The sequence below is a fragment of the Sciurus vulgaris genome (genome assembly GCF_902686455.1).
Source record: "Sciurus vulgaris genome assembly, chromosome: 5".
Lineage (NCBI taxonomy): Eukaryota > Metazoa > Chordata > Mammalia > Rodentia > Sciuridae > Sciurus > Sciurus vulgaris.
Window position 1 is genome coordinate 38,196,523 of NC_136465.1, and position 20,465 is coordinate 38,216,987.

The 20,465-nt window shown below is 34.8% G+C and overlaps 1 protein-coding gene across 5 annotated transcripts in view; it reads left to right on the top strand.

Moving 5' to 3' along the window:
* SNX25 (sorting nexin 25) overlaps positions 1–20,465 on the top strand; it is a 109,118-nt gene that overhangs the window by 8,685 nt on the left and 79,968 nt on the right. For all 5 annotated transcript variants that reach the window (XM_079141915.1, XM_079141914.1, XM_079141916.1 and 2 more), the window contains exon 2: positions 18,620–18,704. In XM_079141915.1, the coding sequence (XP_078998041.1) occupies positions 18,620–18,704 (85 nt within the window). The remainder of the gene's footprint in view (positions 1–18,619; positions 18,705–20,465) is intronic.

Below are 20,465 nucleotides of genomic sequence, written 5' to 3' on the forward strand. Positions count from 1 at the left end.
ATGAGTTTATGTAATAGCAGTAACTAAAAGTGCTTAGGTGTTTGCTCCTCTCTGCTCATAAGAATCCCATCATTTTGCAGTACTCTTAAGCTCACTTAGATTCTTCCATTCTTGGTGCCTGCAAAGTTTTTGAGGGAGACTTCTGTACTGTGCCACTACTAGCCAGTGTGTAAAATAGTGTGTTGCCCGTTGGAGTACCACTGGCTCCATCCCCAGAGCTGTACATTCATGAATGCTTGCTCCTTTTGTTTATCTTGAATCAAAACCGTATTATATATTTTATAGAAGCTTGCAGTATTGCTGGTTTTCTCCCTCAGACAGGTTTAAAAAAAATTTTTTTTAACCTTGTGGAAGCTAAGGAACTTATGACTCTGTTTACACCTTCTGTGAAGACAGATTCTCCTCTCTCCCTGTACTCCTTCTTCTTTCTTCTTTTTCTTCTTCCTTCTTTTTTTCCTGGCCTTCTCTCCATCTGACCTAGAATAGCCCCTAGGATCAAGCTAGGACCCTCTGGTTTCTACTCTCTAACCTAAGCCTTTGCTTACAAACCACCTCTTCTTCTTATACAAATCAACACATAGAAATATAAGCCTGAGGGCTGCATGCAGGATTTGCCAACTTGTTAGATATGAAATTAATATCTTCAGTATTCCAGAAATTTCCATGTGTTTTTTCTGATGCAGACTTATTAATTTTTCTATTCCATTTCAGTATACCTTTCTGAGATTTTGACCTGTAGATAGCTGAGAAGGTTGGTTTGTTTTCCAAATTTTAATCTTGGTCATTCTCGAGGTCTCATTTTTTGATTCTTCCTTTCTTAGGTAGTCTCATGTTGACCCCCCTTCAATAGCCATCTCTACACTGAAGACTTTGAGGATTATTCCTCAGATTTAACTGCTTAACTTGACACGTCCATGAGGCGGTCCCAGTGGTACCTGAAATTCAAGTCTAAAACATCTTGTGATCATGTCTCCATTTGCCTTTTCTCTGTGGCAGTGAGTGGCACCTCTGGAAGTTATGTCCCACAGCCTGAAGCCTAGGAGTCCTTCCAACATCTCCTCCTCATACCTGTAAGCACTACATCATCAAGTCCTGTCTTCTTACCTCTTGAGTACCTTGCATCCATCTGCTTCTTTCCAGCTCTCTTACTTGGTCCCAGCTAACATCATGGCCCACCTAGATGATTATGAGCTCAACTTTTAATTTATTCTTTTAAAAATGCAAGCCTAGTCATATCCCTCTTCATGAACATGTTAATTAAAATCCCTCAGTAGTGTCCTGATGTTCTTCCAAGCCTTGTACCCTAATCTTCTGTCATAATTACCCTCTCTCCTCATGCCATGTCCTTAGACCTTGCAGTGCCAAGCTCCCTCTGTCTGTAGGAACTTCATGTGTGGTTGCCTCTGTGTCTAGTGCTTCACTCTTTGTCCCTTTTACTTATTAACCTCTCTCCTCTTCCTTCAGATCTCAGTCATCACATTGGCAGAGAAGCTTTCTCTGTCTTCCAACTTTATATGTTTTGTGGTACTAACTACTACTTCTTCATTGTACTTATCACAATTGCCGTTTTAGATCCTTGCCCTTTTTCATTAACCCTTTTAACCCTTGAATTCCATGCAGGCAGAAATGCCCTTCTGTATCTTAACACTTAGGTGATTTACTAGATGAGCAATAAATGTTTCTTGAGTAAATGAATAAGTGATTGAATCAGTAGAACATAGGCACTAAGAATGATTTTGGAGTGAGTCATTTTTCTGGATTTGAACCTTGGCTCCGTCCTAATACTCTGTGATGAGGATAACTTGCCTAAGATTTCTAAGCCCATTCCCCCTCATCTGAAAAACAGAGGTAGTAAGGGTTATTTGGAATAATGTGATAATCTTTGTAAAATGTGGAATAAAGTGCTTTGGATACAGAAAATGTTAAGTGGTAGCTTTTACACTTTAATTTTTAAAAACTTTTTAATTATAAAATTTTAAAATTCAGATTCAGAAAACCACATAAACTAAATGATTAGTGGATGAATGACTTGACTCTAGTACTTTCTTCCTTGCATGTTATAGTTTTATCATCCAAATGTGCATCTGTGGACATTAAGTTTTGTCTTGACCACTGAAAAAAGTTTCCATCTCTCTGTCCTTTTTATAAATTGTTTATCTATTGAAGAACTTGGAATGTTTGTGGTATAAAATATCCTACATAGTATGGATTTTGCTGATAGGTCATAAAGGACACAGTTCAGCATGTACCTCTCCTCTCTACAGCCTGCATTTTGACAGCTGGGTCCAGAGGCTTGATCAAACTCATGTTTGATTCCTTTGGCAGGACTTTGGATGGTAATGCTCCCTCATCAGGAGGCAGATAATATCTTGTCTTTCTTTTTGTGATATTAGTAGCAGTTACTACTTAATACCTAGATCCAGTAACTTCTAAAGTGAAACAAAATGGTGATATTTTAATTCTGATGTCTATTTTTTAGTGTTATTAGTATAAATACTAAAAAAAGGAGACATGTTTTCTGTCATTTACTATTTGGTTACACAGTTCGTACAGAAAAAATTGGATAAATACGTGATTCTTTCACTTTGCCAGTTATCAAGATAATGAGTTGATTTCCTGCCATCCTCTGAAGGTGACCAATTAGTGTGAGTCAAAAAAAATATTATTCCAAACTCATGGATTTCAATATATTTGAGGTTTCAATAAATTCTAATTATGTTCTTTTTTTGAAGCTTATTATGCTATCTTTGGCCAGTGGGGACCTTTTCAGGTTGACTCCTGAGCCTGAGTTCTTTTGACATGACCATCTTTGAGAGGGTCTTTTTTCCTTTTTTTTTTTTTTTTTTTTTGGTACCAGGGATTGAATCCAGGGGCCCTTAACCACAGAGCCACATCCTCAGCCCTTTTATTTGTCTATTTTTTATTTTGAGATGGGGTCTTACTAAGTTGCTGGGATAGGCCTAGAACTTGTGATCCTTCTGCTTCAGCCTCTTGAGCTACTGGGATTATAGGCATTCACCACCACACCTGGATTATATGTCTTCTTAATGGCAAGTGCTTTGTAATCTTCTTTGCCACTTGCTTATAGTATATATTGGCATTATTTTTAATTATTTTTTATTTTATTTATTTATTTTTTAGATGTTGATGGACCTTTATTTTATTCATTTATTTATATGCCATGCTGAGAATCAAACCCAGTGCCTCACACATACTAAGCAAGCACTCTACCACTGAGCCACAACCCCACTCCCTATATTGGCATTGTTGATGAGTTCAGGAAATTGGTTTCTGTGCCTTGGTTTATTTTATCCTGATCCATGGTGGTGAATATAATTCACAAATATAAGTATAACAGGAGTCATAATGTGAATGTCACGAAGTGAGTGCCTTAGCAATTAATAAACTTTAAAATATTTATTGCACTTGGAGTTTGTAGGTACATGATGCATTAACATACAAATCAATATAACCTTTACTCCTCTACCATATGAGATATGGACTGTTTTTCTCATTTCACATGTGGAAAAACTCAGGTTAAATAATGTGCCTATACTACATTATTTAACATTATTTTACATTATTTAACAAGTGGCAGAGCTTGTAATTGGACCCATGGCTCTCCTACTCTGTAACCTATACACTTAACCACTTTACATTTTTAATTGTCAAAAGTTAGTCTGGCTAGGTATAGTGGCACACACTGGTAATCCCAGCGACTTGGGAAGCTAAGGCAGGAGTGTCTTGAGTTCGAGTCCAGCCTGGGCAACTTAGCAAACCCCTGTCTCAAAATAAAAAATAAAAAAGGCTAGGTTGTAGTGGAGTGGTACATGGTTCCTGGATTCAATCCCCAGTGTTGGGATGGGAGGGAGTTAGCTGGGTCTGATTCAGGTTTTAAAAAACTCTGGAATCTTTGCAGGCTGGTTTTTGAATCTACTTAGAAATTAGTGTCACTGCAGTCACAGAATGAACTTGAATGATGACACAGCTGCCTCTTCTATGCTCATGACAATCATTACTAATCAAGTCAGGCTATTTTTTTTTTTCCTACTGCCATCTGGGCAAGACCACAGAATCCCTCTTAAAATTCACTAGTATTCACATATAATGTGTGAAATATATCTGCCTTTCTGAGTAGAACTTCATAGAATGACATGATTCTTTGTATTCCCCGATCACTTTTTCTCTGCCTACAGTACTCTGTCATTGCCATACTATATAATAATAGTCATATGCTATTTTGATCCCATCTGGTAAAACATCAGTTCCCCTGCCCTGGAAAAAAAAAATCAGTTTCCCAAACAATGATCCATTAATAATTCTGGTAGGTGCTTTTAGGTGTTCCTCAAAAAGAAAGAGAAAGGACCAGAGGAATACATGGTGGTCACATGAATTTGAAAAAAACTAAATTCTTAAAGTTTTAAAATGTACATTATTATATTGGTTCTGAGAAATTCTATGATCAAGACACTTGTTTAAATGTTGTTAATCTAGTACTTTCCAACCATGATTGATCCCAGTATCCCCTCTCTCTTTTTTAAAATATTTTTTACCAATAAGGAGATTTATTATCTTAAGAAGTAACACATAGCCCAGAGGCAAGACAGGCTCAGGGTGGTGGGTAAATTCCATGTGGGGAACGTGCAGCCATCAGGGCCATTTCGCTCTGCCTTCCCCTGTGTGTCAAGTTACTCTTGTGCTGTTGGTTAGATGAGTGCATTGGTTTCAGGCACCATAGCCACACAGGATGATAGCAATTAGAAAAATAAGAAAAATGTTTTGAACAAGTAAAAACATCCTTAGAAATGCCCCTGCAGTGTTCCTCTCATATCTTATTGTCCAGGTTTGGACAAGTGCCTATTCCTAACAAATTTTGTCTAGAGAAATAGAGTTTCTGACTGGCCTAGGTCAGCCATTTAGAAGAAAGGAGACTCCCGAGCCAAAGCAGTGAATACTTAACCTCACACGGGAGGTCTTCATGAAGAGCTAACCTCCACTGTTAGCCTTGCCTACCTCTACTCTCTCTTCATGCTAACTACTTGCTGTTCCTGATTTTATCTTTGTGTGGCATAGGCATGTAGGCATGCATATACCCACAGGAAGCCCTTTGTCCCCATTTTCATGCATTCAGTTCTATTTGTTGTTAGAGGTACAATTCAATTGCCCTTCCATCAATCAGCTTTCTCATACTCTTCATTTCTGCCCAATAAACATTTACTGAGGGAAGAAGGAGAAATTGTAGTTTTATAGGTTTTGACTTGGGGGATGGTGCCATTTGTATAGGTTTGGTGTGGTGGAAGTTAGGGACATGAATGTTTGGACCATGTGGGTTTTGAGATGCCTGTGGTAGTCCAGCATGCAATTAGGTATGCAGATCTGCAATTTTAGGGAGGCACCAGGGTTAAATAAGTAGATCTGTTGGTAGTTAGGATACCCATGTTAGTTAAAACTGTAGGGACAATGAGGATGTAGTGGTTGAAAAGTAGGGAGCCACAGGGCAGACAAAGGAGGAACAGTCCATTGAGAAGTGACAGAGTAAACATTCAGAGACTTGAGTCGGACAGAAATACCCAGAGGAGCCAAAAGAGAGGCAGGGAGTAAATGGCCAACAGTGTCAGAGCAGAGAGGTTCAAAACAAAGATGGAGGTGTCCCCTGGATTTGGCAACTTGTTTGGGGAGGTGAGGGTGGACTTGGGACAGAAATGACATCCTGTAGGTTAAAGAGTGAGTGGGAGGTGAGGAAACAGAGTATAGACCTGGTGTTCTAGAAACTTGGCAGAGGAGGAAAGAGAAGGCAGCATTTGGAGAATGGAGTGGTGTGTGTGTGTGTTATGGGATAGATTTTGTTGTTTGTTGAGAGAGATGTACATTTCTAGGTTAAGATAAAGACTGCAAAGCAGAGAGGAGAGACCTAAAAACCCCAGAGGGGCTGATTGATAGAGCAGTGTTCAGGAACAAAAGGAGGGAATTTAGACTTGAGACTAGTGAGAAAGAGGTAAATGGGAGGCCATAGAACTTTGTGGGAGGTTGGCAGGGAATTAAGATATTCCAAGCTAGGTAGCCTTAAGTATCTGAGTAAGTGGGAGGAAAAATTAATAATTGATGTATGAGGAGGGCATTCTATAGAGGGTGTTTTTAAGAAAAGTGATAAAAGTTTGGCAAAGATAATCATTGGATAGGATAACATCATACATATTATTTTACTTACTATATGCCAGGTATTATATTATAAAATATACTCTCATTTAATTCTCATAGATATCTCATGAGATACTGTTATTCCCATTCTATGGATTAGGAAACAGGTTTAAAGAGGTTAAGTGACTTGCCAAAGGTGACAAAGCTAGTAAATGGTGGATGGTTCTAGACTTTTCATGGTATGACAGGTGAGAGCCCAAGAATATTTGATGAGAGTTGCTCATGTATCATCCAAGCCAAGGGAGAAACTCAGGCCAGGAGGGTACTGAGAACCTGGAGAAAAAGGGCCAGAGGGATCGAAAGTGCCTGCCACGCCAAAGCCTTCTGTGTATCTCTGCGGATGGGTTCCTGAAATGAAGTGGAGAGGAGCTAAGGGTTGCTGGAGTAGAGGGGGTCAGGGCACTGTGTGGCTGTGATCTGCTCCACTGTTCTATATTGCTTATTTTCTCTTTTGACTTGAGGAATTGTAATCCAGAAGTTGCTGGTAAAACACTGGCAGGCATGGAAGATTGCATTGTACATTGTGAATCAGAGGGAATGAGAGAAGCCAGGGATGGGTAGAGAGGAGGTTGCTATCTCTTGACTATTTGGCCCAAGGCCGCCTCTGACTACCACGGTTGTTCAGAGCATTTACTTGTACCTGTGTGTAGGAACAGTTTCTCTGATTAAATGTAACAGAAGCCAGGTCTTGGGGGAAAAGAGTTAATATTTTTCTGCTTTAGAGAAGTATATTTTAACTACATCGAATTTCCAAGAATGGTTTATTTGCTGCTTGAACACAGTATAGACAATTATAGGAATATGAATAATTTTTTATTCAAACCACTGTATTTAAAACTGCTTATCTTTAACTGATTTTCCTTTATGATTTGTTTATATCATTGTGGAATAGAAATTTGTAGAGAAAGAGTTCATAGTACCTCCTTTCTTTATGAGGATACAAATAAAGTATTTATAATTACCATTTCAATTAACTAAGCAAAGTTTTAAGTTATGAATGCATCTTTTGTGACTCTGATCCCAAGTCATATAGAATGATTGTTATATTCTTATATGAAAATGAATCGCTCTGATTTTCTTATTAATAAAATACTTTTTCTGTTTTTATTTAGAGATCATAATTTTTGTCATCAATACCACTTAGCAGTGTATCTCAAAGTGTGGTCCAAGGATTGCAGAAATGATTAGGAATTCTTGTTAAAAAATACTTGTATATTCCAAAGACATATCCTAAACTTTCCAAAGTAAGAATCTTAGAAAGGTCTAGAAATATACATTTGCACAACTTCCCTAAGAGATTCTTGAAAATTGATTGAGAGTGTTTTCAAACTACGGATAGGGTCTTCTGATGTCAATAAGGACCAAGGAAACTGAGTCACGTTTAATATTCACATGTTTATATATTCACATCTGTAAGTATGCATTTCTCAGTCATCTCTGCTCAGAGGTAGAATGACTTCTGCACAAAGACAAGTCTTAATACCGTGTTTCTTTGAAGAGGAAGTTTTAGTTTAATACAACACATTTAATTTAGATAGGAATGGATGAAATAATTTTTAGGATCTAGATCCAGGGTGAAGATACCTTATTCACCAGTTAGGAGTGATATAAAGGGCTAGGGTCATGGCTCAGTGTTAGAGTGTTTGCCTAGCACATGTAAGGCACTGGGTTTGATCCTCAGCACCACATAAAAATAAATAAATAAAATAAAAGCATTATGTCCACCTACAACTAAAAAAAATAAAAAAAGAAATGATATAAAATCAGCCTCTTTGAGTTGATTCAATTGAATTATATCTTTAGTTTTATGCAACCTTAATTTTATGTCAGTAATTCAGCTCACATCTCAATATCTTAAACTTGTATGTTATCTGGTCACTCTGCCTGGAACACAGTTTGTTCCTTCAATGGAGCTATGAAATAGAGATCTCATTGAATCAATTTACCAATGTAATATTTTACTAACTAGGTACTAAATATTTTATTACCAGTTTTTATTTAAAAGCCAGCCAACAAATTAATAAGAAAATGATATTATATTCCAGGGCAATAATGGAGTATGAAAAAAGTGAAAAAAGCACTTCTGTGTGACTCATATAGTTGTTGAATTACATAAAAGCCTTGAAGTAGGGATAACTACTCTGGTTTCTTCATAACTTATGTTCAGTGGTATCAGCGAGAATGCTTATGAAATGGGAATTGTTTTTGTAATATATTTAAATATGTATCAATCTCAAAATTCTTATGAAATGATCTCATGGATTCAGTGATTGAGTGAGTGACTTTCTTCTCTGACCTGGACAGGAAAGTGAAATGTAGAGAGGATTCCAGGATAGAAAGAATATTAGAATTCCTAAGCTTAACCTATCATAGTAGTGTGGCTCCTTACTCTATTATGAGCTTCCATCAACAATAGATTAAACCCCTAGAGTACAGAGAATGTAATTTCTATATTATTGTCTCACCAGTACCCAACTAAATGCCAGGCACACAGAGTGAGTCCTCAGTAAATATTAGATTACTGAATGAATTAATGGAAATGTGATTAATATCATGGAAACCTATGATTTCCCCTATGAACTCAAAATTACAATAGAAGCCAATAATAAAATGATCACAGACATTTTATCACACCAACCTTTTCAGGAATGCAGAAAACTAATGTCATTATTTTCAATTACCTTTTCCTAAGCCAGTTTCCGTTTTTCATTCTTTTTCTTCAGCCCTAATATCTATTCTATACTTGACAATTTATATCAATTTTATGGTACTGTATATTTTCAAGGGCATGTTAGGATATCAACTTCCAAATCTATGTCTGATTTAAAATATGCTTAATTTTTTCTTAATCAAGTGGAGTGTTTTTTAAGGATCTTCAGATTTGGATCTTAGAAATAAAACACATTTTTCCCCCATAAATAGAACTCTTCCAACTAACTGAAACTACATTCTTAAGTATTATTATCTCTGTTGATCAGTTAATAGAAATTTTGCCTTTGTGTTAATATCGTTTCTCTCTTAGAAAGCAGATTAATTACCAAGAAATATTACTAAAGGGATCTGCTTATGATGATAAAATCTGAATGCATGACAGGTCATTATTCCCACATAATAAACTATAATCATTCTTTGGAAAGGAAACTAGCATTGTACAAAATTTAGACTATGATTTGGAATTATAATAGCAACCTATATCTGCATACTGCTTTATAATTTTTAAAGTATTTTTACATGCATATCTTTCTTGAATGCATAACAAATCTTTAAATAGTGCAATATTATTTCCAATTGCAGTGAATCTTGGAGAAGTAGATCTGTTCATTATAATTAGCAAGTTAATGGCACAGAATCAACTACTGAATACATCTTTCTTGGTTTTAATTGAGTACCCCTGCCACAATAATGTGATCTCATATGCTTTTGTCATAGTAATAATAAAGGGACTATATCACAGCATGAAGCACATTTGAATTTCATATTTGTTCAAAGAAAAGATGTGATTTCATATCCCTTCATAGGATCTATTCTCAGGGTTTATCTTAACAGATGTTATCTTTATGGAAATATAAATATAACCTTGAATGTTACATTTGATACATGCAGGTAGGGTTGATCTTTAGCTTGAACACAACATACACTTCAATAAATGGTATAATAAGCTACTGAAGCTACTGATGATCTCATTCACCATTCATTTCTTGCCAAGTCCATATTAGGTAATATCATGGTAGCGATTTATACTTCAGGAGGCCAAGTGGGCTTTATATAGTAGTGAAATTTTCCTGTCTGGAGGTATGCTGCACAGAGTACCTGAATTTTAAAACACATGATTTAGGGTTGGTTGAAGAGGATGAAAAGGGATTTTTTCCATTTTACTTATATATAATTTATACTTCAGCCAGGTGTGGTGGCACATACCTGTAATCCCAGAGGCTTGGGAGGCTGAGGCAGGAGGATCCCAAGTTTAAAGCCAACCTCATTAACAGCAAGGCACTAAGCAACTCAGTGAGACCCTGTCTCTAAATAAAATACAAAGGCTGGGATGTGGCTCAGTGGTCAAGTGCCCCTGAGTTCAATCCCCAGTACCAGGGGAAAAAAAACAAACCCACCAAACATAATTGTACTTCACAGCTAGAAAAGCTTAGTTCTCCTCCTTGGCCCCCCTTCCTGTTTTTTCCTTCAGTTTCTTCTCAGGTGGTAAAGACTCTTTTTGAAGCACAAGAAAATTCTTAATACATTAAATCCTTTGAATGAACTTAGAATCCAACAATAGATTTCGTAGACATTTTTAGTATCTTTTAGAACAGTTTTGGCTATACTTAGACAAACAGCATAGAAATGAAAATACTTTTCATTTAAAATAGAAAAAAAGATGGAGACAAAGTAAATGAAAATAAGAGAATAGTTAAATTATGGCATAAGCCATTGAAAGCATTCCATTCTGTTATATATCAGGTCTTTTTCTCTTTTTTTGTTGTTACTCTTCATGAACTACATCTATTTATACTTGTTTTAATTGGTGCATATTAAGTATATAGTTTCATTGTGACATGCACATAGCTTAATTTGATCATTTTCACTCCTTAGCACGTTTACTTCCTCCTCTCCTCCTTCCCTGGATCTGCTTCTTCTACCCTAATGGTTTCCTTTCTGTTTTCATGAGAACCTTTCCTTTTCCCCTAGCTTCTATATATGAGAGAAAACATATGACACCTGTCTTTCTGAGTCTGGTTTATTTTGCTTAACATGATGCTCTCCTCCAGTTCCATCCATTTTCCTGCAAATGACATAATTTCATTCTTTTTCATGGCTGAATAAAACTCTGTTGTGTATATATTCCACATTACTTTATCTGTTTACCTGTTGATGGACTCCTAGACTAGTTCCATAAATAGGCTATTGTTACTTATGCTGCTGTATACACTGGAATGCATGTGTCTCTAAGGTATTTTGTTTTTTAGTTCTTGTGGGTAGATACCAAGGAATGGTATAGCTGGATCATATGGTAATTCCAATTTTAGTCTGTGGAAGAACCTTTATATTCTACAGTGGCTGTACTAATTTATATTTCCACCAACAGTATATGTGTCCCATATACTGTTTTATTAAAGAAAAGATGCTTATTATATAATATTGAGTGTAAAAAGCTATATAAAGAATTGTGGGTATACTATGATCCCAGTTTCTTTAAAAAAGTATACAAATGGGAAAAGAACCAATAATAATTTATAATTATTAATGTGTCATCAGATGATGATTATATACTTCATGTGTATTCATTCAATCTCACATTAACCCTAAAAGGTAGGTACTATTGTTATCTCTGTTACAGATGAGGAAATTGAGGGACTGAAGAGTAACTTACTGAAGGTTACTTAGTAAGTGTCAAGACACATTAACTAGAAGGAAATACACCAAAATGTCAGTAGTTATATTCTCCAGATGATGATGGGTCAATTTAATTCTTTACATCTATAATATATTATAGTGTATCTCTGCTGTTTATATGGTTGGAAATAACATTCTTTTTTAAATAATATTTTGTTTTCATTGTGGGTAGACACAATACCTTTATTTTATTTTTATGTGGTGCTGAGGATAGAACCCAGGGCCCCACACATGCTAGGTGAGCGCTCTACCACTGAGCCACAGCCCCAACCCTGGAAATAACATTCTAAAGAGAAATTGTAGCATGTTTGAAATGTTGAAAAAGGGCAATATGAGAAAATTTGTAGATTTGGATTAAAAATATAACTTCTCATATTTAAAATAGAAATTAGGGTTGGTTGAGAAGGGGGAGTCTGGTGTGCTATTGATCACACAGTGGGATGACTACAGATAACAATTATGTACTGTACATTTCAAAAAGCTAGAAAAAATAAATTTTTTTTCTTTTGAAACAGGGTCTCACTGTGTTGCCCAGGTTGGTCTAGAATTCCTGGACTCAAGCAATCCACTTACTTCATTCTCCTGAGTATGTGGGACTACAGGCATGTGCCTCTGTGCCTGACTTGAAGAAGGGGTTTTTAAAGTTTTTACCTTAAAGAAATGATAAATGCTTGAGGAGATAGCTATGTTTAATCATTGTGCAATGTTTAAATCAGGCTAAATGTATGGTACACTGTGCAATGTTTAAATCAGGTTAAACATGGTACAATGATATGTATAGTTTTTATGTTTTGTATTTTTATACATCAGTTAAAAATTAATCTGAGTACAAATAATGAAAATAAAAAGATAACATTTTCAAACAAATAAAAGGAGGGTGGGGAAAGAAAAATACATAAATACACCACTTTTTATCAACATAAAATTACCTAAATGATAACCTCTCAGTATATGTGCTTGACAATTTTCTTTTATTGACAAGGAAAACAAGTTATTTTTTAGTTCGTGACTACACATAATAAAACACCTTCCAGGAAAGTGACTTTTTCTCAAATGAGGTTTTGTTTTGATACTTAAGTACTTGACCAGTAATAGAAAATGTAAAGGCGCATACACAGTAGGATGTCTCCAGGAAATGTGTACTTTCCTCTTTGTAAAGCATATCCTCCAAGACCAAAATATTCCAGGAATGGTGTGTTCTATTGTCTTACTCTGGGTGCTTAACTTCTCAGCCCTTTGTTGCTTTCATTTCCACATTTCCTGTCCACTTAGAGTTGATCAGTTGGTCATGCAGCCAATTCAACTTTCAACTTGTTGAAATTTGGTAACATTGTGAGTTTCATTAGTGATAATAGCTGTACTTTGCCACTGTATGCCAGGCATTCTGCCAAGTGCTTTATGTGAGGAAACAGTTATAGACTAGATGCCCATGGGTTGAACATGGCTCATGTTGGGATGATTTCCCTTGCCCATGTCCCCATCTTTTGTCAGAGTCTTAGTCTACTTGGATAGCCTTTCAAGTTTTTTAGTCTCTTCTTATCCTTCTGAGGAAAGATATGCCTCTTTCTTCATTTCTTTGGTTTTGAATAAATTGTGTTTTGAGGCCAAGGCAGGATATGATTGTTTTGAAAGGACTTTGGTTCTGAGAATAGCAGTTCAGAAGTGAAAATGCTAGTCATGGGATCTCAGTAGATTGTCACATGCTGAGAGTACTTGGAAAGACTCAGCCATGTGGACAGCTCCACGTGGTTAATGATGATTTTGGGGGTTTGTGTTTTTGTAAGCTAAACAACTGTTTTATTACTTTACAGGAAATTATACCCCTCATCCACTAGAATTAGTGTAGAATTATTGAACTCTGTGCAACTGTTAATCTTTTAAAAATGAATTTTTAAAAAAAATGTGCATTGGAAAAATGTTAAACATACATAATGAAGGAGAGAGGCACTTGTTTATTTGAGTAGTGCAGGTAAGGCATGAAAGGAATTAAAATCACAGATTGGCTTGGAAGCAACCCAGAAAAGAGTGCCATTTAAAAACAGAGGACAGTGTGGCTTATGTATTGGTTGGATTTCAGATAGATCCTGGTTGTTTAATTGTTAATAGTGTCAGAGTACCCAGCTTTCTCTGGGTGTTGTTTCCTCAGGAGAGGGTGTCTTTTAACCTTGACACAAGGAGAATGTGAGTGTACTGACTGAAAAGTAATAAATATTCAGGAGAGGGTTTATTAGTATGATGTCTGTTCTTGATGCAAAAGATTAGTAATGTGTATTAGAGAAAAGCTTTTAGGTTTTGCCCTGTCTTTAGAAAATGTTTTTATAATTAGCAATTATATGTTGAGAGTCTAATTTTCTCCCTTCTGAGAACTCACTAAATGATTAAAGATGATCTTGGTAAGTTGTTTAAGTTAGATTTAAATCTTAAAATGAAGACAGCCTTGTTTATTTTAATTAAATAAAAAGATGGTTTGTTGTTTGTTTATATAATAGCAATTTGGTTCACCAAAAGCTTTTATGAGTTAATTTTGTGATATGGATACTAAAATCTTAAGGCAAGAACAAAGTGGTCAGACTACATATGAAGATGTAATTTCTGGACTAGGTCATTAAAGGTTTCTAGTACTTATTCTTCATGACAAAGAAATACACGTTTTTCTTTCATCTTTTTTAAACCAGCATTTTAGGAAACTGATTGTCAGAAGGAGGTAGGCTTTATCTCAGTAATGAGGCCTGTGCCAATGCAGATAGGAGAAATTAACATTTGTCTTTAAGAACAAGTCTTTGGAGAAGTTGGTCTGTGGAATATCTTTTTTCAAACCTATAAATGTTTGTAGCATTTTAGTTTCCTTCCTGCCTGCCTTTCTTCCTTCTTTCCTTCCTTCCTTTGGAAAAATTCTGCTTTGGGACAATGATTTAGTAAAATTATCCTGTGACCTGAAAGAGAGTATGGAGTGGCTAAATTAGATTCATTTCAACATGAGATTCTGGCTCCATAAATATTATATCCTTAAAAAAGGAATTTATGTACATAGTAAGTTGCCAACTTAGTTTTGGCCCATGAGTTTTGATTTTTGTTTTGTGTTTTATTTTGTTTGAGTTAGGGAGGAGGTTCTCTGTATGTTGCCCAGGCTGGTCTCCAAATCACGGACTCAAGTGATCCTCCTGCCTCAGCCTCCCAAGTAGCTGGGACTATAGGTGCGTGCCACCACAATTGACTGGCCCATGATGTTTTATTCTTTCATCTTCCTTTTCTCCTTAATTTTAGATTTTCTATTAGGCTGTGGGGGTGGAAAAGGATAAGAACTTTTTTCCTTTATAATAAGGGTCAGCGACATTTGGGGGGGAGGGTAAGGGAAATCCAGAACCTGTTTGAAAAACAATAGAGCTTTTGCTTAAAGAATGAAAACAGAAAATGTTACTCTCATAAGCCACTGCTCCCAATTTATTTAGTGTGGTAAAATACTCATAATTTACCATCTTTTTTTAAGCATACAGTTCAGTGGTATTAAATAACATTCATAATGTTGTGTAACCGTCACTACCATATATCTCCATAACTCTACTTTGTAAAATTGGAACTGTGCCCATTAAACACCAACCTCTGGTAGCCACCATTCTACTTTCCTTTCTAAGCTTCTGAAGTTGCAGGCACCCTGTTCAGATACAGTCAGTATTTTTTATATATTACACATGGGTATCAAGTGGAGAACTAAAAGAAATATGCAGACACATGGCAAGAAATGATAGCTCCATAACTAAGGACACACACAAAAAGGAAAAAGAATTTACAAATTAAAAGTTTTGAAGGAAGTTGTAAAAGAGAGAGGTGCACAGAATGTGCTTCAGATATATATGTTAGTCAGCTTTCTGTTGCTGTAACAAATATTGAGATAAATCAACTTATACAGAGGAAGGGTTTATTTGGCTCACAGTTTCAGAGGTTTCAGTCCATGGTCACTTGTCCCTGTTGCCTTGGGTCTGCAACAAGCTTATACATCATGGTGGGAAGTATATGACAGAGGAAACTGCTCACTTCATGGTGACTGAGAAGCAGAGAGAGATAGGAAGGGGCTGGAGTTCCAATTTTCCTATCAAGGGCATGCCTCCACTGACCTTGCTTCCTTCAACTAGGTCCTAACTCCTAAAGGTTCCATCCCTCCGAATAGCACACATGCTGGGGATCAACCCCTCAACACATGGCCCTTGGAGAATGTTCAAGATCCAGACTAAAGCACGTTTGCTGCCTGTCATTTACATTCATATCTGTTTCTCTTCCAGTCTTAAAAAAGAGTTTCCAGTTTAAGAATCCAAATTCAGGTACTTCTCCAATAAGTGTTTGACTTCAGTTTTACCATGTGATCACTATAGGTCACTAAAACTACTGTAACTATATTTGGGAAACTAACCAGACTACTCACGAAAACCTTGAGAATTATGATTAACTCAAAGTTTAACCAAAAAATAAGTAAGTTTCTTAAACACCTGCCTCATGTTTTAAAAGCACTAAAAATTTAAAGTTCCTCTCGTTTCTTTAGTTTTTGTTCCTTCCATGAATCCATAAAAAGTTAAGTTAGAATAAAATCTATGGATCATATGATTTGTTAGCAAGCTACCAAGAGACTAAAAAATAGTTTTAAATGGTTGAGAATATGTTTTTTTAATGCATTGAGTGACTTTGTCTATATATGATTATGAAGTTTTGGATAATTCTTTGGGAAAGTGTTGAATGCTATATGTTAATTTGTAGCATAAAGGAATATCTGTTCTTTCATATCTTAAGGCTTTGTGAAAAAAATTCTACTTAGAAATATTAAAATAAAATAAATAATAAAATATTAAAACTGCAACTTTTTAGTTGTTTTTAATAATAACATGCATGGATAGAGATGACACTTGGCACTTGACCCATGGACAGCATGAAACTAAGCCAAGAACTAGAAATTATCCACTCCCTATTGGGTGACCTATGGCCATGAAATTGATTGCAGCTGTGCTGGTGTGGCATACTTGAGAACAAAGTGATTTCCTCATGCTTGTTTTTGGATGAAAGTGATAATAATATTAGCTATTTAGATCTCCTAAGTGATATAATGCTGAACAAGCACTTGTACTTTTCACGTACAAAAGTGCTCTATAATTTTTTAGTTTCATTATTTTCCTCCCACACCCAGTTATATTACACATTTCAATCACTTTGAATATGATCAGTTAAGAAGTTTTTCTTTTGGGACTGGGGTTGTAGCTCAGTGGGAGAGCATTTGCCTGGCATGTGTGAGGCACTGGGTTCCATCCTCAGCACCGCATAAGAATAAGTGAATAAAATGAGGGCATTGTGTCGACCACAACTAAAAATATTTTTTAAAAAGAACTTTTTCTTTAATGATATTGGCAGGATAGTGGCATTTTAATATTGTACAGTTTACCTGTTTTGAAAAAAAGTAATTTTAAACATTAAGCTGTTATATAGTTTACCCTTTTTAAACATTACTGACATAGAGAGAGTGAGAAGTTAAATTCTATGCCTCACTGAGAGAAAAACATCTTTTTTTTTTTTTGCCATGATTGAACCCTGGACACCCCACAATTGAATTATATCCCAACCCTATTTTATTTTGGTTATAGGGTCTTACTAAGTTGCTCAGGCTGACCTTATACTTGTGATCCTTCTACTCAGCCTCCTGGGTAGCTGGAATTACAGGAGTGTGACATCATGCCCAGCAAGAAACCATTTTTAATAGTTTATTAATTATTAATATTTTCTCAAGATGGAAAACGTTCCATGAAGGAATATATATATATATATATCCCTAAAGCATGTTTTTAATCATGTACTATAATTTAGACTTTTTATTTTTTTCCAGCTCTGTTAGAGATCAAACCCAGGGCCTATACGTGCTAGGCAAGTGCTCTCCCGCTGAACTATATTTCCAGCACTACACTCTTTGTTGATTTATACCTGGTTTATTTCCAATCAATAGCAGTGGAATGTTTTGTACGTATACTTTTTTGCATGCATGGAAGTATTTTTTTTTTTGATAGATTTGGAAGAGTAGAATTGCTGAATCAAAAGATAGTTCATTTAAAATTCTAGTATTTGTGATTCATCTGTCTTCTTAAAAACTTTCAGAAATGTTCATCCTCCTAATTATATGAAAGCAACCATTTACCCAAACCCTTGTCAACATGTCTTTCCCATTTTGGCAATCTGATGGTATGTCATTGCTCCAGTTTACATTTCTTTAATAAAAAGATGGGGTAGTTTTTCATATGTGTATGAGCAATTAGTTTCTTTTATGGTTACCCTTTCAGTTTTTTTGCTTGGTTTTCATTTTTTCTTCCTTCAAGATATATGTATAAAATAGTCCTTTGTTCAATATGTTGTAGATATTGTCTCCTAGTCTATCATTTATATATTGTTTTTAGCATCTTTGGTGAAATAGGAGTTTTCTGTTTTAAATGGTCATATTTGTCTTTATCTTCCTTTATAACTTTTACATTTGGGGCTGTATTTTAAAAAAGCCTTTTTTAATCACATGATTATAAACAGCTTTTGCCATATTTTAATTATTTTTTAGTTTAAGGAAATATTTAGCTCTTCATTCAATTTTGAGTTATTTGTATATAAATGGTAAAACTGTAACCTTTTCCCCACATGAATATAAAATGATTCCCAACACTGTTAATTAAATAGTGTTTATCCCTTTCTGTATTAATTTCAAATTTTTCTTATGTGTTTAATTCCACATATAGATGCTTTTATTTTTTGTGCTTTCTTATCATTCTGTTGATTTGTTTATTTCTACACTATCTCCATACTGTTATGGTATGTGGTAGGGAAAATCCTTCCTTAATCTTTTTTTTTTTTCCCAAAAAAAATTTTAACTAACTACAGCATTTACTTTTACAGAAGAACATTATAATCTGATAAAACTTATCTTAATGGTTGTTATATGATATTTCACACCTTTGATTTTATTTTTATATGTAATTTACTCATTCAGTAATCTTTATCTTTTTTCCCCCTCATATTTCAGAGTCCTGTGTGTGGAAACTTACATGAGACAGTTCAGTCTAGAAGGGTAGTAATTTCTCATAATATGGATAAAGCTCTGAAAGAAGGTAAGGATTCAGTGAGAGTATATAATGACTATGTAAAGCGATTCATTATGTTCTAAAAAGAAATAATCATCTAGCACATTAATCTATCCTTCCTATAGCATTAGGAATTTTTCTTCATAGTTTATATTTGATGACTAAATAAATGTGTCCATATTCTGGTTGAATGGAAGGGATTTAAACATTTATTAGTAGGAATTTCTAAATCATAGGAGGTTAGCCAACCACATGGGGCTTCTTCTAACCATAGGAAGCACAGATCTTTGTTTCCTAAAATAGGGATCAGGAAATATTTTTTTCTTCTAGATATAACCTACAGAAGGTGTGTTGGTGATGAATAGACCCAGACTCACTTACAGGCAAAACAATTAACGAAATTAAGTGATGGCAGGCAGTCTTACAGAAGAATGAAGAGAACATACAAGTGAAGCTGGTATTGAGAGGGCTGAAAGGAAGATTGTGGAAGGTACACTATGGTTCTGTGGAAGTGGAAATAGAAGTTTAGTTGTAAATATGAAAAATTTAAAAGGCAGTAAGTATATTTTGAAGATAAAATTAAGGTTTAAAAAGATTTTAAAAATCAAATTTCTAAAAACTTTGACAATTTCAGTTATTGTGCAGGAAAAAATTTGAGTTTTTTTAGGTGAATGCCTTGTGATAGTATAAACTTAGGAGAAAACTGAGTGATACATAAACAAGCACATATGTTTTACTCATAGTTCACAGAAATCACCACACTAAAATTGAAGATTTGTACTTTGACAATAAAGTTTGAAATTGTGTGGAGTCATAGAATTTTAGAACTTTGTAAACTATAAACTTTAAAAATATTTCTATTACATTAGTAGTTTTAAAAATGACTTTTCTGTAACTTATTGGATTTAAAATTTGACTTTTATTGTTTATAACCTCAAAATAATGGGCTTAAAGAGTATTAATGGTTTTTCTGAAGTAAAATTTACATATTTTGAGAAACACACAAGTATTAAATGTACAATTCAATAATTTTCTTAAATATTTGTAACCATATAGTCGCAATCCCAATAAAAATAAAGAATATTTCTACCATTCCAGAAAAATTTCCTCATGCTCTCCTTCAATCAAAACCTACCATCCATTGTTTGAATTCTATCTATCCTAATAGTTAAAACTAATTAACTATTCCTAGATGGCACAGGAATGGAATCATGTAATGTGTATTTTTTTTGTGCTCAGTTTCTTTCACTAAGCATAGAATTTTTAAGATAAATCCATATTGTGTATATCAGTTTATTCTTTATTATTGCTGGTTTGTATACCATTATGCTGATGATGACCTACTTCAATATATTTAGCCTTTTTCCTGTTATACATTTGTGTTGTTCCTAATTTTTGGAAACAGTGAATAAAGTTGACATGAATAAGTATTTCTGTGGATAATATATTTTCATTTCTCTTGAATAAATAAGAGTAGAATTGCTGGGTCATGGAGTAGTCATATGTTTAACTTTATCAGAAAATGCCAAATAGTATTCTAATGTGATTGTATCTTTTTAGACTCCTACCAATAATGTATGAGAATTCTAATTATTTTACATTATCACCAGCATTTGCTATTGTCACTCTTTTTATTTAACCCATTCTGATGGGTATGGAATAGTATTTTATTATGTTCTTAAATTGTGTATCCTTGTAAACCATAATATTGAACACTTTTTCATATGTTATTGACCATTTTTATATAATTATATTTTTATATAATTTGTGATGTCTATAAATCTTTCT